Raw genomic sequence first — 27,616 nt, 5'->3', positions numbered from 1 at the left:
TATTTTTTTTTTGCCACACCTGAGGCATATGGATGTTCCAGATTAGGGATCAAATCAAGCCTTAGCTGACACCTACGCCATACCTGCGGCAACACCGGATCCTTAACCTGTGCGAGGCCGGGGATCAAACACACGCCTCAGCAGTGACCTCAGCCTCTGCAGACAATGCTGGATCCTTAACCTTCTGTGCCACAGCAGGAACTCCTTGATTTATTTTTAATTCTGAAGCTGGTTACCTTTAAATCTTAATTTTTTTTTTTTTTAAGGGCCACACCTGAGGCATATGGCAGTTCCCAGGCTAGGGGGTCTGATCAGAGCTACAGCTGCCGGCCTGTACCTGCACCACAGCAACACCAGATCTGAGCCACGTCTGTAACTTACACCACAGCTCACAGCAACACCGGACCCTTAACCCACTGAGCAAGGCCAGGGATCGAACCGCAACCTCATGGTTCCTAGTCGGATTCGTTTCCACTGTGCCACGATGGGAACTCCAATAGACTTTATTTTTTAGAGTAGTTTTAGATTTATAGAAAAATTGCACAGAAAATATGGCATTCCCACATATGTCCTTCTTGCCCATCTTTGTCCTCTATTATTAACATCTTACGTTACTGTAGTACCTTTGTTAAAATTGTTGAACAAATATGGATACATTATTATTAGTTACAGTCAGTAGTTTACATTAGATATGCTTTTTGTATTATGTAGTTCTAATTATTGTATCGTATAGAATGGTTTCACCAGCCTAAAAATGCCCTGTGTTCCATCTCTGCATCTCACTCCCCTCATCTCTAGCAGCCACTCGTCTTTTTACTATGCCTGTAGTTTTACATTTTCCAGAATATCACCTACTTGGAATGATACCACATGTAGCTGTTTTGGACTGGCTTCTTTTATATAACAATGTGTGTTTAAGTTTCCTTCATATCTTTTTGTGGCTCCATAGCTTATATTTCATGTTGCTGAATAATACTCCATTGTATGGATGTATCACAGTTTGGTTTTCCATTCGTCTATTGAAGGACAACTTGGCTGCTTCTGATTTTTGGCAATTATCAATAAAGCTACTGTATTCATGTGCAGGTTTTTGTATGGAGATAACTTTCCAGTTTGTATCTAGGAGTGTATCTAGTGTATATCCAGGAGTGCAGTTGCTGGATTGTATGGCAGGCCTACATTTAGCTTTCTAAACTTTCTAAACTGCCGAACTCTCTTCCGAAGTGGTTATAATACCATTTGGCATTTCCGTCGACAGTGCACCAGAACTCCTGTTGGTCCACATCTTCACCAGCACTTGGTTTCGTAAGTGTTTTGGATTTTAGCTGTTGTAATAGGTCTGCAGTGATATGTCATTGGTTTTTTGTCTGTTTTGTGCTTTTTTGGGGGGGGGCTGCACCTGTGGCACATGGAGGTACCCAGGCTAGGGATCCCAATCAGAGCTGCAGCTGCCAGCCTACACCACAGCCACAGCAATGCCAGATCCAAGCTGTGTGTGTGACCTACACCAAGCTCATGGCAATCAATGCTGCATGCTTAACCTGCTAAGCGAGGCCAGGGATTGAACCCACATCCTCATGGATACTAGTCAGTTTCATTACCCCCAAGCTACAGCAGGAACTCCAGTGATAGATGATTATTGTAATTTGCAGTTTCCTAGTGAAATGATGTTGAGCGTCTTTTCATATGCTTATTTGATGCCTTATTTTGTGAGCTTTCTGTTTAGGCCTCAGAAGACCTATTTCTTAATCAGGTTGTTTTTATTTCTTCTTCTTCTTCTTTTTTTTTTTTTTTTTTGTCTTTTCTAGGGCCGCTTCCCGCAGCATATGGAGGTTCCCAGGCTAGGGGTCGAATCGGAGCCATAGCTGCCAGCCTGTGCCAGAGCCATAGCAACGCAGGATCCGAGCCGCGTCTGCAAACTACACCACAGCTCACAGCAACGCCGGATCCTTAACCCACTGAGCAAGGCCATGGATCGAACCTGCAACCTCATGGTTCCTAGTCGGATTCGTTAACCACTGCGCCACGATGGGAACTCCTTTTATTCTTGATTTTTAAGAATTCTTTGTATATTTATCAAATATGTATTTGTAAAGATTTTTTTCTCTCAGTCTGTGGCTCATCTTTTTATTCTCTTAGCAGCATCTTTAGCAGAGCCCAAGGTTTTAATGTTAACAAACTCCACTTACTGAATTTTTCCTCCATAGACTGTGCATTTCATATTATAACTAGTAAGTCATCACCAAACCTAAAGTTACCTACTTTTTCTCCTGTGTTATCTTCTAGAAGTTTTATACTTTTATGCTTTCCATTTAGGTCTGTGGTCCATTTAGAGTCAATTTTTGTGAAAGGTATAAGCTCTGTGTGTATATTTCTTTTTCTTTTCTTTTTTCATCTAATATCCAGTTGAAAAGACCATCCTTTCTCCATTGAAGTGCCTTTGTTCCTTTGTCAGAGATCAGTTGACTGTATTTGTATGGGTCTATTTCTGACCTGTAAGATTTTTTAAAAATATTCCTTAATTTATATTTCTCCATCGGATCCAAGAGGGAAATAATATCTCTTAAAGAAGACCATAAACTTCTGTGAGGTTTTACCCTGTCAAGAACTGAGATGGGAGGCGTTCTCTTGTTCTTAACGTAAAATAAAACCACATTTATTCTACCTCATAGATAATTTAAGGGGTTTTTCAAGGGTAATTTTGACTGGTCCCAATTTTTTTTTCTTTCTAGGGCTGCACCTGCGGCATATGGAGGTTCCCAGGCTAGGGGTCTAATCGGAGCTGAAGAATTTTGCTGTGGTGTACAAGGCTGGAGTAGTAGACTTTGGAGGTTATTGCAGTGCTCAGTGAGTGGAAGTTTCTGACTATAGAACAGTACGGTCCAAATGAAATACAGTGCCATCACTTCGTACCTGTTAGAATGATGCTCATCAAAAAGACAAAATATAACAAGTAGAGAAGAGGGAACCCTTGTGTACTGTTGGTAGGAGTGTAAATTGGTATAGGCACTATGAAAACAGTACAGAGGTTCTTCAAAAAATTAAAAATAGAACTACCGTACATCCAGCAATCCTACTTGTGGGTATGTGGCCACAGGAAATGCAAACAGGATGTCAAAGAGATATCTGTTCTTCCAAGTTCATTGCAATATTAAGGTCATTGCAAGTTCATTGCAAATCCAAGTTCATCACAGTAGGTAAGACATGGAAACAACCTAAATGTTCATCTCTGGATGGATGTTTAAAGAAGATGTGGTGTGTATGTATATGTGTGTGTATACACACACACACACACACACACACACACACAAACACACAGTGGAAGGTTATTCAGCCATGAGAAAGAAGGAAATCCTGCTGTTTTCAACAACACAGATGGACATTAAGGACATGCTGCTACAGAAGATAAGTCAGACAGAGAAAGATGAATACTGTGTAACACTTAAATGTGGAATCTGAAAATGTGAATTCATTGAAACAGAGATCAGAATGGTGGTTACTAGGGGGTGGGGGAAATGGGAAGATGGTAGTCAAAGAGTACAAAGGGAACAGGTTTTGTTATAAATTCTAGGGATCAAAGTACAGAACAGTTGAAACATTTCTAAGATTCCCAAATGTTCTCACTATGATGGAAGTATTAGCTAATGCTACTTGGTAGTATTTGTTTGGTAATCCGTAAGCATGTCAAGTCAAACACGTTAAACTTACACAGTGTTGTTATATGTCAATTATATTTTGTTATTTTTTATTTTAAATGATTTTTAATTTTTTCCATTATAGCTGGCTTGCAGCATTCTGTCAGTTTCTACTATACAGCAGGGTGACCCAGTCACACATTCATATATACATTCTTATTCTCACATTATCCTACATCATGCTCCATCATAAGTGGCTATATATAGTTCCCAGTGCCATACAGCAGGATCTCATTGCTTACCCATTCCAAAGGCAATAGTTTGCATCTATTAACCCCAGATTCCCAGTCCATCCCAGTCCATCCCCCTCGGCAACCACAAGTCTTTTCTCCAAGTCCCTGATTTTCTTCTCTGTGGGAAGGTTCATTTGTGCCATATATTAAATTCCAGATAGAAGTGATATCGTATGGTATTTGTCTTTCTCTTTCTTATTTTGCTTAGTATGAGAGTCTCTAGTTTCATCCACATTGCTGCAGATGGTATTGTTTTGTTCTTTTTCATGACTGAGTAGTATTTCATTTGTGTATATATACCACGTCTTCTTAATCCATTCATCTGTTGATGGAATTTAGGTCGTTTCCATGTCTTGGCTGTTGTGAATAGTGCCACAATGAATGTAACGGGTGCATGTGTCTGTTTAAAGGAAAGTTTTGTCTGGATCTATGCCCAAGAGTGGGCTTGCTGGGTCATATGGTAGTTCTATATTTAGTTTTCTGATATGTCAATTATATTTTAATAAAGCTGGAAAAAGGAGTTCCCTGGTGGCCAGGTGGCAAAGGATCTGGCATTGCCACTGCTATGGCTCAGGTTGCTGATATCATGTGGGTTCAATTCCTGGCTCAGAAATAGCCCCCTGCCCCCCAAAAAAAGCTGAAAAAAAAAATACAAGCTGTAAATCTAAGTCACACTTGCAATTTAAAATTTTCTAGTAATCATGTATTTAAACATTTCTGAAAATGAGTGAAATAAATTATCTAACCCATTATATCTTAAATTTTCTTATTCAGCATGTATATACAAATTATCACTGCGATTTGTAATGCTCTTTTTTGGTCACATTTACAGCACATCTCTATTCAGACTCTCCGCATTTCAAAGGCTCAGTAGCCGCATGTTTGGAAAGTGCAGCCACAGAGTGCACCAAGATATAATAGAGCCATGCAGTGGATTGACGTGTGGATTCACATCATTCCAGTGTAAACTCAGCCACCTAGAGCTCTTGGGAAACCTGGTGGCTTTTACAGATAATTGAGGGTTCATCTCATTCAGTATCAAGGATTCTTTATTTTTGTAATTTTTCACAGAAGCTTTCTAATGTGTTCACATTTCCTTCTTAATCAGTATAGAACATAGTGGTTAAGAGTGTGGGATTCACCAACTAGGAACCATGAGGTTGCAGGTTCGATCCCTGGCCTTGCTCAGTGGGTTGAGGATCTGGCATTGCCATGAGCTGTGGTGTAGGTCGCAGACGCGGCTCAGATCTGGCATTGCTGTGGCTCTGGCATAGGCCAACAGCAACAGCTCCAAATGGACCCCTAGCCTGGGAACCTCCATATGCCATGGGTGAGGCCCTAAAAAGACCAAAAAAAAAAAAGAAAGGTGTGGGATTCAAAGCCATAGTCTGGGTTTGAATTCTGGCCCTAACCATCAGGGTGACCTTGGATGAATTACTTCAGCTCATGTCTTCCAGTTTTCTTATGTGTAAAATGAGGCTAGAAACTTTGTATCAGGGTAGTCATGAAAATAAAATGAGGAAATACATGACAAGAGCTCTATAAATGTTCATTTCTGTTGCGGCTGAATACTGCAACTATAGCCAGCTGCTGCTGTAACGAATACTAGTAGTAGTAGTTCAGCGATAGTAGCAGAAGGTAGCCCTTTCTGGAGGACTCAGGTCACTGGACCATCCTCTGATACACCAGCACCCTTGTGGGCTTATGAAAGTATGTGGGAATGTTGGACCTCAGCGTTGTCTCCTGATGACTTTGCAGTTTGATTCCTTATACTCCTCCACCACTCCCCCTGGCCCTTTTTTTTTTGCCATCTGCATGCCTACCACTGTTTACTCTGCTCCCGCTTCTATGTTGCTACTTCTAATTTATACTCCTTGGAGTCGTCATTGAGAACCACTGACTTATAAATAATACAGCCTCAGATGCCCTTCCCATTCTGACCCCCAGCTATACTCCAGTGTATTCTGACGCCTCACATTCCTTAACTGGCAGCTTCTTAACACTGACACCGTGTCTGCTTTAGCGGTTTCTTTAGAAATGCCTATCTCACTCTTCTCTTGATATCCTGCTTAATCTCAAAGGCTTAAATTCCCCATCATTTCTTCATTCGGCAAATATTTATGGAGTTCCAGGCTCTGGGTATCGAAGATAAAATGGAGAACAAGAGAAATGCAATTGCTGCACTCAAAAAATTTACAGTTTGGTGGGAAAGAAGAAATTATCAAGTGTAATAGCACTTTGTAACTGGCTCATTTCACTTATCATTTGTATTCATTCATGCATTCAGTAAATATTTATTGAGTGTTTGCTATATACCAGGCATTTTTCTGGGTATATAGTGGTGAATGGAACAAGATGTGGTCTCTCTTTCATGAAGTCCACAGTCAAGGGAGGGAAATGGGCAAATAATTCAAATAACTAAACCAAATAATGTTAGCCTAAAAGCTGTGTTAAGTGCTCTGCAGGGAAGGAATGCCGTTTATGACCGCCTCACCCGGGAATCAGGGAGAAATTCCCTGAGAAAGTGATAGCAGAGGCATTTGGCAGACAAAGGTTCCTGGCAAATGGAATGTATGGCAGCGATGCTGTGGCAGGAGGAAGCATGTTGTGGTCAGGGAACTAAAGACAGCCAGTGTGATTGGAGCACAAAGAAAGAAAGGGAAGAGACAGTAGTCTGAAACAAGACTGAGAGGCGGGTAGTGGCCACAGTGGAGGTGGAGAGACGCGAACAGGTTCCGGAAATATTTAAGAGGTAAAATTCACAGCACCTGGGGAAAAAAGAGATAGTAGATAAGGAGCATACAGCTGGATTTTTTCTTTTTTAATGTCTGAAGGGTACTGGAAAGGGCAGCATGAGTTTGGTCTCCTGCATAGACATTTGAGATAGCTTTGCTGTATCTAAGAGAAGCTTTCAAGTAGTCATTTATATTTGCATGTTTAGAGGAGAGAGAGCGATGAGCCAGAAGTGTGAATTTAGGAGTCATGCATAAAGATACTAATTGAAGCATCCAACATGGATAAAGAAATAAAAGCCTAAGACTGGACTTTGGAAAAACTGTGTGGATGGGGTGTCCTAGAGAAGAAATAGATTCAGAGTAGGGTAAATAAAGAGTTCAGTTTTGAATGTAATGGAGGCTGAGATTACTTGGGAGATATCCAAGTGAAGAAGTCAAATAAACAGTAGGATAGATATGAGTTTGGAGCCTGAATCGTATCTGTTTTATTGGCTGATATTCCCTAGTCCATAACACAGTGCGTAACACATGGCAAATGCTTAATGAATAATTTACAGAATGAATGAGAGAAAGAATATAGGAACATTCAAAGATCTGGCCTGAAATTCTCTACCCTGGCCATGCCAGGGGGGCCCTTCTCTAGGTGTCTGCTAAGGCAAACTTCTGACTATATACAAACCTTTCTTCATTAAAAATCACTGAATTAGGAGTTCCATCGTGGCTCAGTGGAAATGAATCTGACTAGCATCCATGGGGACACAGGTTCGATCCCTGGCCTTGCTCAGTGGTTTAAGGATCCAGTGTTGCCCTGAGCTGTGGTGTAAGTCGCAGACACAGCTCCGATTTGGCACTGCTGTTGCTGTGGCGTAGGCCAGCGGCTACAGCTCTGATTCGACCCCTGGCCTGGGACCCTCCGTATGCCACAGGTGCGGCCATAAAAAGACAGAACATTAAATAAAAATCACTGAGTTAGATGTTATCAACCTGGTGATATATGCAAGCAGTAGTTGAAAGTTTGGGAGAAATTATTACACATATTTTGTTCATTGAGCTAAATAGAAAGATTGCCCACTACCAACTTTTCCCAAGTGCCAGAGCCACCACACTCTTGAATTTGTAGATACAAACACATAGGAAAGCCTACTATGTCATTTCCCATGCCAACCACCTTAAGTGTGTTGTCTTATTCCTTAGACATCATAGATGGCAACAGCAGAGAAGCGGAGGATCAGGAACTTAAGAAACTACCCAAGATCATATGTTTATCAAGTGGCGGAATCAGAATTTGAGCCCAGGTCTAACTCCATTTCACATACTCTTAACTACAGTGCTATACAAAGAAACGAGGCTCTTTTCATGGTGATAGCACCACAGACATTATACCCACTTGATATATTCTTCCCTCCCTCCCTTCCTTCCTTCTTTCCCTCCATCCCTCCTTCCTTCCGTCTGTCTTTTTCTTGTCATCATTTATTCAGCAAGCATTTACATGTTGTCTATACATCTCAGGCATTCTGCTGGGCCCTGGGATACAGGAAGTCATTAAATTAAGTTTATGGCCTTAAGATTCAGGCTAATGGATGAGACAGACAACAAATCATAGGGTTTCAACTCCATTGTCATAGAGATTTGCTAAAAATATTGTACATCCAGAATGCTGTGGGGACATAGAGAAGGGCTTATCTAATTCTGCCTGAAAATGGAAGCCTGGATTGAGTGGAGGTAAAAGGGATGTCAGGAAAGGCCAGAATGGGTACTTGAGCCAAATCTCAAAAGCTGACTAGACAGTATAGGAACAGGGGAGCCTCTGAAAAGCCTGCAAGAACAGTGATGGGAGCTGGCATATGACCTAATCCAGGTACTGCAAGCAGTTGGTGGGACTGGAGCCTAGGATATAAGTCCAGGAGATAGAGTTGGAAGGCTTTATGGAAGCCAGGTACTTCAGTGGCTCTTTTGTTTTGTTTCTAAAGGTAGTGAAAGGTTTTAAGTAGAGAGAAGACAGCAATGCATTTGTGTTTCTGGAAGAACCCTCTGTTAGTGGGACTGAGGGTAAATATGTAGTAGACTTCGTGAGTTTCTGAAATTTAGAATTCTACCAAGTGAATTTGTTTGAGTAAACTCTTTTTGTTCAGAACAATACAAAGAAGGACTTTCCAGAAATGATGGAATCAGCAAAAAAGGATGTTAAATCAGCTATTGTAAACATGTTCCAAATGTTCATGATGGTAGGAGTTCCCATCGTAGCAAAGTGGAAGCAAATCCAACTAGGAAGCATGAGGTTGCGGGTTTGATCCCTGGCCTCGACCAGTGTGTTAAGGATCTGGCGTTGCTGTGATCTGTGGTGCAGGTCGCAGACGTGGCTCGGATCTGGCATTGCTGTGGCTGTGGCGTAGGCTGGCAGCTGTAGCTCCAATTAGACTCCTAGCCTGGGAACCTCCATATGCTGCAGGCGTGGCCCTGAAAAAAAAGCAAAAAAAAAAAAAAAATGTTCAAGATGGTAAGGGGAAAAATGAACATGAACAAGAAAGAAGTATATTTTTAAAAACCCAAAAGGAACTTTTAGAGATGAAAGGTGTAGTATCTGAGATGAAAACTGAGTAGACGAGATTAATAGCAAATTTGACACAGCAGAAGAAAAAAGTTAGAGAACTTGATGACATAGCAATAGAAACTATCCAAAAGGGAGCCCAGACAGAACAAGATTGAAGGTCTTGCTTCCACTTAAAAATTAGTGGGCATTTTTCTCCCTAGAACTTTAAGAGGAAATTTTTTTTTTTGTCTTCTTCTTCTTTTTTTTTTTTTTTTTTAGGGCTACCACCAAGACATATGGAGATTCCCAGGCTAGGGGTTGAATTGAAGCTGCAGCTGCTGGCCTACACCAGAGCCACAGCAATGCCTGATCCGAGCTGTGTCTGCAACCTACACCACAGCTCACAGCAACCCCAGATGCTTACCCCACTGAGCAAGGCCAGGGATCGAACCCTGGATGCTAGTCAGATTCATTTCCGCTGAGCCATGACAGGAACTCCCAGAAAATTTAGGTTTAACTATTCCTGTGTGAGGTTGCTGTGGCTTGACAAATTGTTATTTATCAATTTCTACTTTCCATTTGTAGGGGGTGGGGATGTTTTCAAGAAAAGTAAATCATGGGAATCTTAAAAATCTTTTTCTCTGACTTCAGAGAGAAGAACTTCTGAGCTACAGTTCTCAGAATCTTTTTCTTTTGCTGATGCATGACACACTCTTAATATTGATTCTGTCACCAGTATGAACAGCAAAGTCCATATGTAATGAGAGTTCTGAACGATTCAGAACCATCCTTTTTTTTTTTTTTTTTTTTTTTTTTTTTTTGCCACACCAGCAGCATGTGGAAGTTCCCAGGCCAGGGATCAAACCCACACCACAGCAGTGACCCAGGCCACAGTAGTGATGACACCAGATACTTAACTAACTGCATCACAAGGGAATTCTTCTTTTATTTTTCATTTAAAAAACAACAAGCATGGGAGGTTCCCTGGTGGTCTAGTGGTTAGGACTCAGCACTTTCACTCTCAGCCCAGGTTTAGTCCCTGGTCTGGGACTGAGATCTCACCATCAAGCCACTGCACACTGCAGCCAAAAAAAAAAAGCATTCATCTGTCTCATCATCATACTTCAGTGTGTTTTGTGTCTTCTGAAGATAAGAAATGAACATATCAGATCATATTTGGTAAAAATCCGGAATACTTCCTGGAATACTCCTGACTTTTCATATATGAATTAAATACCATATGTATATGGGCGATAGGCTTCTCTCTCTTCATAAAAGCCACGCTGGACTTTGAACAAAAAATGAATATTGGTCAACAATTCAATGAAAGAAATTTTTCTAATGAAAAATTTTAGCTGTATTTAATAAGGGAAATTCAGTTAATTGTACTCATAAAGCTTCGGAGAGAGAGATTTCTTCCCTCCATAAGGATCTCTCTTTGGTTACATTTTTCATCCACTCAGTTGTTTAAACCCCATGGTACCTGAAAGGGACTGCTCCTTCCATGCCAACCCCCCTCTAAAAGTGAGCTCTTCTTGTGGATCCCATGGTCCTGTACTTGTTTGTTAGTGTTTTCATCGTTCTTCTCTCTCTGGTAGCGACTCACAGACAGGACTTTTAGGTCTCTCTGTCTCATGCTGTCCACCTTGCTTCTGTTAGATAGTTAATTCTGCCCTATGTATTCAGAAGCTTAAAAGTTGTAGAAGAAATTTTGGCAAAATGACAACCCTTCTTCATGCCAGGCAATGAATCATGTCTGTTGATCCTTAGAAGACCCTTATGCAATGACTTATGTCTGTTGATCCTTACAAAACTCTTATGCAACAGTTGTGGTTATTTCCTCCATAATTCCAGAACTTGGTAGAGAAAATGAACACACTTAATAATCAGGCAGGTAATGCTCAGAGACTCTAGGACAAGAGATTTTCTCTGTGTAGTGGGGTGTGAGATTTCCTCCTTTGTACTTTCCATGCATATATGTTTCCATATATATGTACTTTCCACATATATGTACTATATGTTTTTTTTCTTTTCTTTTCTTTTCTTTCTTTTTTTTTTTTTTTTTTGGCCATGCCCATGGTATGTGGAAGTTCCCAGACCAGAGATTAAATCCACACCACAGCTGTGGCCCTAGCTGCCGAAGTGACAAATGCCAGATCCTTAACCCACTGTGCCAAAGGGAACTCTCCTTATTTCTAAATTGTCTACAATAAGAATGTATTATACTTATCAAGAAGTTAATTAAATACTTTATGAAGAAAATGAAAGTTATACATACATATTATGGGTCATCTGGAAAGTATAGAAATTTAGGAAACAGTGCCCATTGCTTGAATGTAAGCATAACCTCTACAAACTTTTTGGTCCCTTCTCTCTTTTAACATGTATGTAATTGAACATTTTTATGTAGTTGTAATAATTTCTCATTGTTTTTTATCCATAAAAAAGTGAGATGCCAGTACTCATATCTTGATGAACTGTAAGAATGCCTCTCTCATTTTCACTTTTTCCTGGGCCGCCTTCTCCCCTTGTCTTGAATTGCAATCTCTGACATATGTGCATTGCCTTGAAAGTCGTATTTGGTTAACAGATATCAGTGTGACAAACAAGAAAAAGAAAAGCTTATTACTTCTCTTCTTCTCGTTAACGCACACATCATCAATAATACCCTTTGCTTTTTTTTCCAGGGTAGAGGGATTTATTCTACACATTCACATATTCATTCATTCAACAAATACTTGTTAAGAACCTTCCCAATGCCAGTCATTTTACTCGTTAGTGATGAAGAGATGTAGAGACAATAGAAGAATTTCTGCTCTTTAGAAGAACATGGATGCATAAATAAGAAAAAAGCAGTGTGATACTGTATGCAGAAATATCAACAAAGCTTAGTAGGAACAGAGAGGAGAATTACTTGGATTCTCTTAGAGATCCACACGAATCTTCTAAAGAAATCAAGGAAAGTCTCTTATGGATAAGAAAATGGAGCACGGACAGATTTGGTCACATAGCTGCTTAGTAGTTGTGTTAACAGTAAAACCAGACTGTAAACCCCCTCTTCTTCCACCAAACTGGCATGAGGAGGTGTTGCTGCTGTCATGGTTTTGGATGCCCAAATGTCTATATTTGGCACTTTGCCTCTTTTTTCTCTCCCCATTTCAAAATGCCACCATTTAACTAGGTGATCATGGTTGATCTGATTTGATCAAAAAGTAATAGAAGAGAAATAAGGAGACCTGAGTTCTTTAGAGACCAACGTTGCCACCATTTAATTGGGTGATCATGGGCACCTTCTTCTTTTCTAGGCATCTCTTGCCCATCTGTAAAAGCGAGAAGAGTGAAATCAATCTCTAAATTTCTAATTTTTTATGAATAATGTGTTGTGGTTTCCTTCTCCTTTTCAGAGCATGTAGCATTTCCCTAGGAGTGTATGTTCCCAAGGGCCTTGGGAAGTCTTGATATACCATGGCTTTGGCAGAGGGGTAGATGGGAGTCAGGAGTGAGGGTTCTTGACTGCCTAGGTTTAAATCTCAACTATACCACTTCACATGCTGTTTAATCTTGAGCAAACCACCTAACTTCATTGAGCCTCAGTTTTGTAATCTCTTTTTGTTTTTGTTTGTTTGTTTTTTGCCTTTTCTGGGGCTGCACCTGCAACATATGGAGGTTCCCAGGCTAGGGGTCTAATAGGAGCTGTAGCCGCCGGCCTATGTCAGAGCTGCAGCAATGCAGGATCCGAGCCACATCTTCGACCTACACCACAGCTCATGGCAACGTTGGATCCTGAACCCACTGAGCGAAGCCAGGCATCGAACCCACAACCTCATGGTTCCTCGTTGGATTCGTTAACCACTGAGCCATGACAGGAACTTCCAGTTTTGTAACTTTTAAAATATAAATAATAATAAATGACTCACAGAGTTGATGTGAAGAAGCACTGAGCTTATGTGTCTAAACCACCTTGCACAGTGTCTGGCACACAGTAGTCAATACTGTAGCTGATGATACTAATGGCTTTTGTACTAGTACCAACTTGGAGTCCTGAAGTAGTTTTCTAAGTCAGAATACCACAGTAACTTCCTTTATTAATGTTTCGTCTGTAAAGGCACAAATGAATCAATATCCATGCATAGGGTATGGAATTTTAGGGTCTTTTTCTCCAGATGTTCAACTTAGGGTTTAGGAGGTGGAGCACTGTTTACTGCTAAACTTTACTGATAACCCAGGAAAAGACTTCTGTTAGTTTGTATAATATAGGGCGAAGTATTCACTCTTGACCTTGCTGTGTTCCCAGTACTCAGGACAGGCTACAGCACAGCGTAGGTCCTTTGCAAATGTTTTTGAATTAATAAATGATATCACACTTTATATTTAAGAACTGGGAAGAATAATACCATTTGGCGCAGTGAGTCTTTTGGCTTACAGAGCTTAGCCTATGACATTTGCTGAGTGTGTTTTGAGGGAGTTTGGGGGCATCCTATGACAGTCAAAGCAGAATTCTTCTGACACCAGTGTTTGGCTTTCTGCTGTGATCAATAGACTTACTATTTGCCCTTGAAACCTCTGCGGTGCTAGGGAATCACAGACATTCCTCAGGATGATTTACACGGTAATAAATAATCTGTGCTGTCCATCGCTTGCTTCTTCGGTGTCTGCCCTGTGCATAAAACCCTGGAGGCTCAGTGACCCCAAGGCTGGAGCACGTCAGACACGTTAACTCCAGTTACAGATATTTGCACATAGAACATGTCCTTCAGTTTCATTGTTGCTTTGTTGCTCCAATGTGCATCCATGATTTATCTTTAAGGGTTGACCTAACTATAGAAGTTATTTTCTATCTGACTTTATTATAGCTACGGTACTTTTTTTTTTTTTTGTACCTCTGTTATAGTATATGCTAGGCACTACATGTATTATCTCATCTAAACTTCACAACAACCTCTAGGTGACTGTGCCCTTTGTGTAGAAATGCCGTCTGGAAGAGGCGAACCTTATCCTCTGGAATCACACAGGCCATTAGTAATGGAGCTTAGATTTATTTATTTATTTATTTATTTATTTTAGATTTATTTATTTATTTATTTTTTGCAAGCAGGCAAAGTGTTTATTACAGGAAAGCAAATAGCTCCCAAGACAGCTGGGAGGGGGAGCTTAAACTCAAGTCTTTCTGGACACAAAGCCCTTATCTATTACACCATGATATTTTCCTCATCTAGAGGGCTTTTTTCTTTCTACGGCCATACCACCCTGAATGTGCCCAGTCTCTTCTAAAGGGCTTTTTTTTTTTTGGAGTTCCTGTTGTTGTTCCTTTTTTCTGGCTTGGCGGAAATGAACTGGACCAGTAACCCTGCGTATGCAGGTTTGATCCCTGGCCCCACTCAGTGGGTTAAGGATCTGGCATTGCCGTGAGCTGTGGTGTAGGTCACAGACGTGGTTCGGATCTGGTGTTGCCCTGGCTGTTGTGTTGGCCGGCAGCTACAGCTCCGATTTAACCCCTAGCCTGGGAACTTCCGTGTGCCACACCTGTAGCCCTACAGCTGGTGGAGGCGGGGGGAGGTGGGGGCTTTCTTTTTCTGCTTCTGCAGCTGCTTTGTGTTGCACTTAGGAACCTTTTGCAAAGATTGGTAAGTTTCCCATTCCATTCACAGATGAATTTTAAATTTCTTAACAGCGTTGCAAGTACATGAAATTTATAGTGACAAACATAGCCAGATTACTTTCTTGTTATCCATCCATTTAGTAAATTTATAGTTCCCATTAATTTTAATCTGTCCTTATTACCTGTTTTATATAATAAATATCTCTTAGTCATGACAGACTGAGTATAGATCACCTGAAGTAGGCTCTCTCTCAATAAGCAGAGTTGCAGCTAAAGATTTGTGAATTAATTGGGAAAATTGCAAATCAAGTAGTCAGTGAAATAATTCATTGTCACATCCAATCAATAAACTTTGTAAATCAACTCATTTAATTCAAAAAATGATCTATATAGATCAAGCAACCAATTAAACAATTAGCATACACTTTGCAATTAATTAATTTAAGCATCAATCATATAATTAAAACTCCAAATTTCAGCTACAGAATTTAGAATCCCACCGCCTTGTGAACTATTAGGTTCATGCTTCTAAATGCCAGCAGACTTGAGTTTCACAGCTTTACTTTGGGGCAGGAGATTTTAAAGTGTTTAAGTTGATTTCCGTTGTCTTTATGTTGGTATAGTTTCCCACCCTTTCTCAGCAAATTGGCTTTTTATTTCCCCCAAAGAAGGAGAAGGGGTGTTAATTCTAAACCGGGGAAAAGCTGGAATCTGGGAGTACTGACTGGACATTCTAGGGAAGTGAGGCAAGTCCGGAAGTGGCTGAGAAGGCCAGGTATCAGCATCAGGATAAACTGGGTCGTTTGCTTTCACTCTGTTAAGGATGCTTGATGTGTGGAATCGGATCTTACAAAGAAAGCCTGATGTTCTTCCAAGAACGGAGACCTGTAAAGATTGTCTTGGTTACCTTGAGTACTTCTGAGCTAGAGCACAGATGTTTTCTTAATCCTAAACATAAAGCAAAGGCCTATGATTCCCTCTACATAGTCTTTTCTCCTTTATAGGTTGTCTCCCTTGTATGATATGTATTTATTTACATTTATATTACAACTAATGTAGTGCTTCTATCCCTGCTGCTACCCTGTAAGCTTCCTTTGAGGGCTGATACTCAATCTCAGCTTTGATCTAAGGAGTCAAGTTTTGTGTCTTGTCTACAACAGGTGCTCAGTAAATCTTTGTTGGAAGAATGGAGTGTTATAAAGGCTCTCATTTCACATTGTTTTTCTCCCTCTTTGCACTGCCAGGTGTTTTCTCTTTATCAAATGAAGTAAGAGTTTGGGGCATCTACCTGCACCACCGGGCTTTGGGGTAAAGAACAGCAGTGTCCCGGTTTGTTTGCTGTGCGCCATAGCCTCTGGTCTTTGCGTCCCTCCCTCTCCTTGGTATTCACTTACTGTTTTGGTTTTTCTTACAGTGACAATGTCAGTGCCTACTGCCTGCATATTGCTGAGGACGACGGGGAGGTTGACACGGATTTCCCACCGCTGGATTCAAACGAGCCCATTCATAAGTTCGGCTTCAGTACTTTGGCCCTGGTTGAAAAGTATTCATCTCCTGGTCTGACATCCAAAGAGTCGCTCTTTGTTCGAATGTGAGTACTGACTCTGTTTTTTATCTCAGGATCTCACCTCTACCTTTTTTATCTCAGGATCTCACCTCTACCTTCTAGTATTGTGGATTTGATTTTGGTTTTGTTCATCACATGAGTCAATGGTATCTGGAGAGTCAACATGTAATGGTATCTGGAGAGTCAACATGTAATGGTTATTTCCAGAGAGCTGTTGGAGACAACATTTGTGTTGTATTTCATACCTCTGCACCTGGATTAAATACAGATTGCTTTGTGATAGCAAATTGTATTAGGTCTATCTCTGCATGTCATATCTATGAACTAGGCCTCTGGAAGTGTTTGGGCACTTTGGAGTCTAAGAAACAAAAATTTGGGATTTCCCTCTTTCTCATCAAGAAATGCAGACTGTGAGTATGCATTGCAGCTGCTTCTGTCTTGTGACTTAAAATGCTTCTTTTTCTCTCCAACTTTGCTCAAATCAAATTTGATTTCTCCTCCTAGTTGCCTTCCTTTAGTCTGAGCACAAGTTCTTAACCTTTGCTGTGCCTTTGGTAGTCTGGGAAAGCCTAAAGAAGCCCTTCTCAGAAAAATGTTTGTAAATGCAGAGAATAAAATTCATAGCAGTACAAAATAATTCCATTTTATTAAATAGTTTTCAATTACTAAACAAATTTGCGATGTAGTTAATATAAGTGGCTTTGTTAATACCTTAAACGACAAGGTCCAGGGCAGATCTAACCGTAACTCCTTAGGTCTCTCACTTCAAGGTAGTGGTGGGTACAGGTGATATTTAGAAATCCACAGCTGCAGTGTGCCGTGACGCTCTCTTTGGTTTCTGTTCACATCAGTCACCAGTTCTGCTCGTATGACTGTGACTTGTTGCTTGCATTGATAATTCAAGGAAATGCTAAATATCAGTTAGGTATTAGTTAAAAATGTAGTTTTTGTCCATTCAAGCCTGCAGAGCACCTGGTTGTTAAGAGGAAACGTGGAATATTTTTTTCAGTTGAAGCTTTTCTAACGGAGGCGGTGACAGTCCCACTCCAAACCATCTCCTGGGAACAATAGGGATCCCTTTGGCACCCCCTACTGTTAGTAACCAGCAAATTCGCTGTCCAGAAGAGGGCTTGCTTTATAAAACTTTCCACCCGTCTTTTAAAAACATACTGCCTTTGGAGTTCCCGTTGAGGCGCAGCGGGAGAGAATCCCACTAGGAACCATGAGGTTGCGGGTTTGATCCTGGCCTCACTCAGTGAGTGGGTTAAGGATCCGGCATTGCCGTGAGCTGTGGTGTGGATCGCAGCTGTTGCTCAGATTTGACCCCTGGCCTGGGAGCCTCCATATGCTTCGGGTGTGGCCCTAAAAAACAAAAAAAGAAAAAGAAAAAATACCTTTGTGTCAGGTTTTTACTAAAATAAGACTATGCTGCATATGATATATGAGATATTTTGAATGTTTCTACCCTTTAGCAAAGAAAGAAACCTGAGTGCCTGCGAGTGAGTGAAGGGATGGCTCCTCAAGCTTTATTATTGCCATTTCATCCCTGCCATGAAGCCCTGTTTGGTGGCTATAAACAGTAAATATTTTCCTTCTTTTTACATTTCAGAGGCACTAAAACAACAACTTTAAAGAGTATTTTGGGAGTTCCCGTCGTGGCTCAGTGGTTAACGAATCCGACTAGGAACCATGAGGTTGCAGGTTCGATCCCTGCCCTTGCTCAGTGGGTTAAGGATCCGGCGTTGCCGTGAGCTGTGGTGTAGGTTGTAGACGCGGCTCGGATCCCGCATTGCTGTGGCTCTGGCATAGGCCAACGGCTACAGCTCCGATTAGACCCCTAGCCTGGGAACCTCCATATGCCGCAGGAGCGGCCCAAGAAATGGCAAAAAGACAAAAAAAAAAAAAGAATTTTTTGTATGTATATGTCTTTTTAGGGCCACACCCACAGCATATGGAGGTTCCCAGGCTAGGGGTCGAATCAGAGCTGTAGCCACCAGCCTACACCAGAGCCACAGCAGTGCAGGATCCGAGCCGCGTCTGTGACCTACACCACAGCTCAGGGCAACGCCGGATTCTTAACCCACTGAGCAAGGCCAGAGATCGAACCTGCGTCCTCATGGATGCCAGTCAGATTTGTTTTCGCTGAGCCATGATGGGAACTCCTTAAAGGTAATTTAAAAGCTATCCAATGATTCCTCCATCCCAGTATAACTCTTTTCATTTTTGTATGTTTCTGCATGTTTATTACAGTTTCGGTTCTAGCACACATATTGTGTTATTTTTACTTAACATTATATTAACAAATATTTTGATATGTGTTCTTAATTCCTACGGTCTGCATTTATTATGTACTGTCTCAGACCTTAAGTAAAAACCTGCAGCTGCTCTTCTAACAAATTGTTGGTCAGCAGAAATAAAGGGGCTATGGAAACACTCATTTTTATGCTGTTCCTTTTTGGGCTTCATGCAAAGACAACTCTGTGTAAATGTACAGTTGACCCTGATTTGGAAGCCTGATAATCAGTCCATCCTTTTTGTAAACAAATTTTTTTTGCAATCAATGGTCAGATTGTATAAAGTAACTCATTTAATAAAGTAGTGCTTGATTTTACAAAAAAATATCTAGACAGAGACAGCTTCTGTTCTCGTGGAGCTTACTGTCTAGTGAGGAGACAGTTGTCAAACAAACCATTCAAATGTGATGAGCAGCGGAGAACTGTAGAGTGTGAAAGGGATGCCTGTCACAGGATGTTCAGATTATTTCCTTGTTTTGGTTTTAATAGGTGATTCTGTAATGATAGTCCTTATCTATATCCTTTTTATTTCTGTTGATGAAATTCCTTAAGATATTTCCTGTGAGAAGGGTTATTGGTCAGAGTAGAAACATCTTTAGACTCTCATTTTGTATTGACATATATAGCCTTCAGTAGATGTGTCTGTTATAGTGCTACCAACAGAATACATGAAACCATCTTTTCAGTCTTATCATCACAATGTGTCATTTGCAAGTGTTTTTGTGGGAGGGTTTTTTGTTTGTTTTTTGGTTTTTTTTTATTACTTTGAAAGATGTATTTTGTGGAATTTCAGTAGTTTCTGCCTGGAATTTTATTGTCTTCTAACAAGTCACTGGAAGACTAGATCTCATTAGCACATAATTTTTCTTCGTGGATATTAGCATATGATCATTGCAGTCTGTTGACCCGAAAGTTTTTTTTTTTTTTTTTTTTTTTTTTTTTGGTCTTTTTGCCATTTCTTGGGCCATTCCCACGGCATATGGAGGTTCCCAGGCTAGGGGTCGAATCGGAGCTACAGCTGCCAGCCTACGCCACAGCCACAGCAATGCGGGATCCAAGCCGTATCTGCAACCTACACCACAGCTCACGGCAACGCCGGATCCTTAACCCACTGAGCAAGGGCAGGGACCGAACCCGCAACCTCATGGTTCCTAGTCGGATTCGTTAACCACTGCGATACGACGGGAACTCCCCCGAAAGTCTTTTTTAAAAGAGCTTTAAAATCAGTGATGTTCCATAGAACAGGTTTAGGGGTGGGATAGATATACTTTCCCAGAAGAAGCATCTAAGACTACACAGAATCTCATTATGAACCTTACCTTTCAGAGGAAGCAAAGAGAGACTGGGAAAACAACTGCTTTAACCTTCATTCTCTTTTCACTTTTCCTGAATCACTCCCATCCCTGCACTCCCACTCCCACTCCCACTCCCACTCCCAAACGCACATACCCCAGTCAGTCCTTTTTCTGTTCTAAAGTTCAGGAGTTTATTCAACACGTCGGGAGTATTTCTGAAAACATATGGTCAAATAAAATTTTTATATGTGAGCGTTTAGAACAAAAGTGTCATTTTCTCTTTCTTCTTTTTTCTCAGTTGCCTGATGAAATAGTACAGATTACTGACCATTTGTCCTGTGTGTATTTTCTTGACTCAGCGATCTTCCATTCACCTTTCTGGTCTACATTCCAAGCTAGAAATTACTTTCTGCAAACACAGGACAGACCAGACCTTCAGGAGTCTCCAGGGACGTAGTCAAAGTTTCAGAGAGTGAAGTGCCACCCAAACAAGTGAAACCATGGCTCCCTCCCTTCATTTCTCCCCTCTTCTCCTTGCACCTTTCTCCCAGTGGAGAACTGGCAGGGAGTGGCTGACTAGACACTACACTGCACCAGGGAAAGGGAGCGAGGTTTAACAATGGGAAGTGAGTTAATATTTACTAGGACCAACTATGTATATATTATTTCATTTAACCTGAAAATAGCCCAGGTTTTATTATGACCATTTTAGAGATGTGAAAAGGGAGGCTGGGATATATTACTCTCAGGCTTGGATTGGACCCCAAGCCTGACTTCAAAGTCCATGCTCTTTCCAACACCCTGCTGGTGGTTGGGATGTGGGTAGGGGAATCTAGCATTGGACTAGTCCTTCAAGTGAATCCTGTTATCTTAAGGCCAAAGTCCAGCTACTGCTATAGTGTAATGGGCAGGAGCATGGTGGCCTCTGGAGCCAGACTGCTTGGGTGCTGATTCTGACCTTACCCTTATTAGTGGGTGTGAGAGCTCAGATTAATTACGTAACTTTTCTATGGTTCAGTTAAATGATGGTAATGATAAATAGTACCTACCTCTAGAGCCGTTGTGAGGATTGAATGAGTTAATACGTGTAAAACACTTTAGAACAGTGCCTGGCCTAAATAAGCATTATCTAAGTGTTTGCTGCAATTGTTGTTACTAATAAAAATGCTTTGAGGACAAGAACTGGATCATTAGTGCCCACAATCCCCAGCATAGCTCTTACTATAATAGTAATGAAGTCAATAGAGTAACAGGGTAAAGGCTGAACCAGAATAACTTTGGCTGAGCATGGCAGGGGCGCATATTGGAGATGTGCAGACTTTCCCATTAGCCCTCTTAGGGGCAGACAGCCGTCAAGCCAGTAGCAAGACATAAACTCCTTGAAGACAGGAAGAGTAGTCTCCTGTGTCTCTGTATCCTTAGCATCTAGCACAGGGCTTCCTTGAAAAGGAAGAATAAACGAAGCTTATGCTGTCTATGGGCTGCTTGGGGGACCCTTGGCCAAGCTTTCTGTCCCACCTTGCTTTCTGAACTTGCTTAACCACTTCTACAGCCCTGTTTCTGTCTTCTGAATGCCATGAAGCCCCAGGTTGCCTTCTGTTTTTCAGAGTCCCTCATTCCATTCAACCAGAGGCTCCTGGAGTTGCTGTTGTAACTCAGCAAAAACAAATCTGACTAGTATCCATGAAGATGCAGGTTCGATCCCTGGCCTCGCTCAGTGGGTTAAGGATCCCGCGTTGCCGTGAGCTGTGGTATAGGTCACAGACGTGGCTCGGATCTGGCGTTGCCGTGGCTGTGGCGTAGGCTGGCAGCTGCAGCTCCAATTAGACCTCTATGCCTGGGAACCTCCATGTGCCGTAGGTTCGGCTCTAGAAAAGACAAAGACAAAAACAAAAACCCCAGAAGCTCCAATATACAGCTGTTCCCTACTCCAAACGAGGCAGCACAGAGTTTGAACTTAGGCTAACCTGGGTTCAAGGTTCAGCTTTACTAGTGACTTGCACCATGGCTGTAGTTTCAGTTTCCTCATCTGTACAGTGAGGATGGTAATCACTACTTAATGGAATTGTGGTGAGGAATGTTCTTAAATATAAGTAATGGATAGACTTCTTTTAAAGGAAAATTAATTTTCCTAAAACTTCAATGTTTGCCCAAATCTGTTTGAATATAATGTTACTTAAATATATACAAATGTAAAATTCTAGCTATAAATTCCATGTCTTTATGCAACCCAAATACAATTACAAATTAAATGCAAATAAAACCATAACATTAATAAAATACAAATTAACAACTTTAATGCAACAGATGATGTTTCGCTGAAATTACATCAATGATGTTGGAGTTAATGGGAGTTAAATGTTTTACTTGTCAATTTGAATTTTCTTATTTTCATATGAAACATCAGATTACCATATTATTAATTTGTTATTTTAAACAATGAATGTATATTTAGGTATTAGTCCATTATTTTAATGAGCTAATTTATTTATAGTGCACACACACTCCCACCCCCAAATTGTAAATGTTTTTTTCTTGCAAAAGTAAAGGACATTTCTGCTAGTTTATTCCAGTTTGCCCACAACTTTGCCTGTTTCAAAATTCAAAGTCCCAAGTTCAGGAGCATCTGTTCAGTTCTGAATGAACCAGAATGATTGGTCATCTCATTTTTTGCTGTTGTCAGTGAGTCTGTACATGGGTGGGCTCTCTGCCTGATTGATACCTATGCATGATGTGACTTGCACACTGCAGACATGAATTCTTCAGGGATCAGCAAGTCTGTTCCATAAAAAGTCTTGCGCACACTTCTCCCATCACTTTTCTTTCTTTCTTTCTTTCTTTTTTTTTTTTTTTTTTGTCTTTTTGCCATTTTCTTGGGCTGCTCCCACGGCATATGGTGGTTCCCAGGCTAGGGGTTGAATTGGAGCTGTAGCCGCTGGCCTGTGCCAGAGCCACAGCAACGCGGGATCCGAACTGCACCTGCCACCTACACCACAGCTCACAGCAATGCCAGATCCTTAACCCACGGAGCAAGGCCAGGGATCGAACCCACAACCTCATGGTTCCTAGTCAGATTCGTTAACCACTGCGCCATGACGGGAACTCCCATAGTTGTTATTTTTGTCAGAGATTTATCAGTCTGAATAATTCACACTAAAGTGTGTATGGGGTTTAACCTTTCTTTGGGTTATTTTTTTTTTTTTTTTCGGCTACACCCACAGCATGCAGAAGTTCCGGGGCCAAGGATCAAACCCAGGCCACAGCAGTGACAATGCCGAGTCCTTAAACACTAGGCCACCAGGGAACTCCTTTGGGTTTTTTTTTATTATACAATTAATGCATGTCCACTATAGAGAAATGTTTCTTCATGTAAAAGAATATTTCAGAATTTCCCTTTGTTCCATCATGCAGAGGTGATGACTTATTATGTCATATAATGATTTACATTTAAAAGAAGGAGCTAGTTAACATAAATGAATCCCTAATTAGCTAAGTATTCTGTGGGAAAGAATGTGGACCTGGATGCCTTGTGATGCTCTTACTGAGTCAGAGCTAGACTGGTCTCTCCTTCCCAGACCCTTGGGCCCCAGGAAACCCCTGGAAATAGAGTTGCTATTAGAGTAATCCATTCTCCTTCCCCTAACAAAGTGCAAATTAGGCCCTGTTAATGGAACCTGCCTCCTTTACCAGATCAGCTAGTGGATTTCTAAGATATCAATTGTTGTTGATTGATTTTGGACAGAACAAATGTGTATCTAAACAGGAGTCCCTAACTTGCTGACTTGCTAGCTACTCTGAGCCTAAGCATTAAGTTGTTCGGATATCAGGAGTATGGGAGGGAAGAAGCGGAACAGAGGTATTGGGGCAGGGGGCATGCTAATACTCGTTAAGAGCTGGATCTCAGCTGAAGAAGTGCTCCTGGCCAGCAATGACCAAGCAAAAGTCTGCTGGGCCTTTAGATGTAGTAGGACCGGGAGAATGAGGTCTGGGAGGGGGCAGGAGAGGAACTTGCTTTGTCCATCCTCTCCCTCCCCCGGCGTGGGCAAAATCAGTCAGAATTTGTGAAACAAAATTGAGTTCAAAAATGACAGTGACAAAAACAACTGTGGAGAGAAATGGGAAAACTGATTTTGCAGGGGTGGGGGGGTTAGTTCAAATAAATAAATTTAATCTTAAAAAATAAAGCAACTGCGGTGACATCAGTGCATTGCATGTATTGACATTAATATTTTACACTAGGATCCTAGTCTGGGGGTGAAGCGCCAGGGGAAGAGGGCTTTTAGGGAAGAAAAGTCAAAATCAGTCAAATAGACAGAATCCTCCTAGATCAGAAGTCAGTTAAGAGTGCTTAAACCGCCCCCCTATGTATGTGTCTTACTTAAAATGTATACTGTATCAGGTGGCTATAGGAAAGGAACCATTTTAACCAAGAGCCGCAGAGCAGATAGAACCCATTTAGGATTTTGCTCTTTGGGGAAGGGTAGACAGTAGAGGGACTTGCACCAGAAGCCCGGCTGCTTCGGGCAATGTGGCCCAGAGGGCGCCTAGAGACTATTGTGGCTTCTCTTGGCTCTGCGTGAAGGGAAAGGTGAGCTCCCTTTTTTGGAGCCATGCCCTAGGTTCATTGTTGTATGAGGGATTTTGAAAAAGGGTCTTGGTATACCTCCCAGTGAGAGCTCTACAGTGCATCCCGAGTGACCGACTTTTATGAAAGGGTATCATTCCTTAGTTTGACGATTCACCTATTCTTGTGTGATATTGCCTTATGGTCTGGAGAGAAGAGGGGGGAGGAAACGAGCATTTTTGGACACTCAGTGTGGTACCCCTGGTAGCCATTATCTCATTTATTCTTTATAAGCAACTCATTTTTTATAATATGTAAGCTGGGGAATCGGAATCAGGGAGTCATTCACCCGAGGTCGTATAGTTTGGTAAGGGGCAGAAGTAAAATAGGGCAAGGAGTAAAAAAAAGATGTCTGTGTTCTTTGTAACCAGGCCTGACAGTATGGCTGTAAATTATCCTAGTTATTTATTGTTTGCTTGAGTCATAGAGGACCAACTGTGTGTTGTTTCTTTTCATTCTGTTGTATTAGCAAACATTATCATTGTCCAGATTGTCCTCGTGTATGGAAGTGTAACATATGCAGCCTGTTTAATTTCGTATTTGTAAATCTGACTTGATTTCCTTTTTGGCAACAGCTACTGTCTAGAGAAAAGAAAAGATTTTTCTTTGTGTCTGTTTAAAGCGACAGAAATATTGGAGCAAGTAATAAAGATGGAAGGCATTAATTATATACTTCTAAAAATTTAAAGGTCAGACAAGCTAAATATGTATGTTTTGCTCGCTGGAATGTCTGTCCGTTGAAGTTGTGCCAGGATTGCTTTGTTCCTACAATAAAAGCACGTATTTTAGATAGCCATCAACTTACCTTGGTATCCAAAAATTATACCAGATTGTTGCTTTAGTTGCTTTTATCAACTAAACTTTTATCTTAAAAGTTTAGGACTTGCGTTTCTGACATTAATGTGATTTGTTTCATGATCCACCCCCTTTGGCCATGTTTAGTTCCTATGTCTCATTTGGATTTCCTCTGTTCTCCCCTCAGCTTATGTTGGAGTCTGTCAGCTGCTGCTATGTACATGTCAGGCTAGTGACTTGTAATGTTTATTAATACAATGTCAGTCTTGCTGTTGAAAAAACCGTGATGCTTCTCCGAAGGTTGCGATAGAACGAAGCGTTTGATTTCCAGATCCTGTCTGTCTGCACTGCATGGCGAATACATTCTCAGATGTTATGCAGTTCACTGACCTGACAGTTATGGAACCCCGCCTGGGACCCCATTTCAGCAGGACATATTTGAACAGAAACAGTTTGCAAAACTTTACACACTTAAACTCCTGCCAAGGCAAACTGTTAGCCACTTGAGTTTGTTATAAATACCCAGTGGCAGTGGTTGGAAGTAGCCCACGGTGTGTTTTATATTCTGAACTGAATGTGCATGTCTTTGCGGTTATATAGAGTGGTAAATAATTGAGTCTGATTGGGGAGAGGGACCTCATTATCCCCCACCTGTGCCCAGCTGGAAGGGGAGGGTCGAAATGAAGCCATTAGCTGTCTCTCTTACTGGCATCTCAAAGAGCTCAAATACATCTGTGTCTTATTTTCTTTTCTGGCACAATCAGTCGAGCAAGCTAAGCAGGCATGACCAGATTTGGCAAGTCCCAAGGACTCTGGCAAAGATACACAAGGAGAAGGCGGAGGGCAGTCATTTTGGCTTCTCACTGCCCATTAGTCTAGTGAGTTATGTTTTTGGAAAAATGTCTGTTTTGAAAAAGAGTACTTTGTCCAATGTCAGACATCACGTACTCACACAGTATGCTTTGATCTTTAAAAAAAAAAATTTTCTTTGTCAGTGCAAGGGGAAACAAAATGTGGCATTCACACTCGTGTAAACTCTCTTTATGACTAAAGTAATACCCAAAGGAGCTGCTTTAAAGCAAGCATGCTGCAGTTATTACAAGGCTTTCTCCTGCTCATATATTTTCATTTTCTGCCTTGAAGTGCCCGAGAATGAACATGCATGGAGTTGGGACCAGAGCAGGCTGGGGACCAGAGCAGGCTGGGAACCAGAGGAGTGTGTCTTCATCACTGTTAGGAACTGGCCAGGACTGGAGAGCGGAGCGCTGCTCTTGACAGTCTGACCCACCTGCACAAACTCACACTGTGGCTCAGGAAACCATGATGCTCTCCACGAGCTTTTAAAACGGGATCTTGTAGGTTATATGCTTCACTGCAGAGTCGGGACATTTATAATCAAACTGAATTTGTTACGGTGGAGATTGACCTTTTCCATGGATTGATCAGTGGTTCCAGTCTAGAAGATATGCTCTCTGGAGGTTTCTTCTTCCCCTTAGTTCCTTAAACTTCCTTGACCATAGGGAGGTTTAAAACAGACTTGGAGTTCCCATCATGGCGCATTGGAAATGAATCCAACTAGGAGCCATGACGTTGTGGGTTGGATCCCTGGCCTCGCTCAGTGGGTTAAGGATCTGGTGTTGCCATGAGCTGTGGTGTAGGTTGCAGACTTGGCTCGGGTCCCACATTGCTGTGCCTGTGGCGTAGGCCGGCAGCTGCAGCTCCTATTCAACCCCCTAGCCTGGGAACCTCCATATGCTATGGATGCAGCCCTAAAAAGCAAAACAAACAAACAAAAAAAACCGCATAGGCTTGGTCTGGCTAACGTGGGTTCAAATCCTAGCTCCTCCCTACATGAGCTGCCTAACTCAACCTTGCCAACCTCAAGTTCCTTCTTTATAAAGTGGGACTGATGATATCACCTACCTTTTCTGGGAGCAATCAGTAAACAAAGTGAGTGCTCGGTAAGCGTTGACTGTTGTCATTTTCTCTTCATTATACATCACCTCTTTGTATGAAGAAACGCTGATAGTTATTAAACTCCCGTGACTTATTAAGTATTTATTATATGACAGGTATTATGTTAACTATTTTAGAAGTATTCAGCCCTGACAACAAGCTTACAGTCTAAGAATTATACTCATTGTGTAGACGAGAAAACTAGAAGTTAGAGATATTATATTGTTTGCCTAAGGGAGGCAGAGCTGGGACTCCAGAACAGGCTCTGTTCTGGCGCTTGGGCTCTGCTGCCT

The 27,616-nt window shown here is 41.3% G+C and overlaps 1 protein-coding gene across 12 annotated transcripts in view; it reads left to right on the top strand.

The window, feature by feature from the left end:
• The window catches only part of MAPKAP1 (mitogen-activated protein kinase associated protein 1), a 250,193-nt gene that overhangs the window by 123,694 nt on the left and 98,883 nt on the right, over positions 1 to 27,616 (top strand). For all 12 annotated transcript variants that reach the window (XM_021068873.1, XM_021068876.1, XM_021068852.1 and 9 more), the window contains one exon: positions 16,207 to 16,383. In XM_021068873.1, coding sequence (XP_020924532.1) covers positions 16,207 to 16,383 — 177 coding nt within the window. The remainder of the gene's footprint in view (positions 1 to 16,206; positions 16,384 to 27,616) is intronic.

Source organism: Sus scrofa, chromosome 1, assembly GCF_000003025.6.
Source record: "Sus scrofa isolate TJ Tabasco breed Duroc chromosome 1, Sscrofa11.1, whole genome shotgun sequence".
Lineage (NCBI taxonomy): Eukaryota > Metazoa > Chordata > Mammalia > Artiodactyla > Suidae > Sus > Sus scrofa.
Note: the sequence above shows the minus strand (reverse complement) of the source record. Positions and strands in the feature narration are given on the sequence as shown.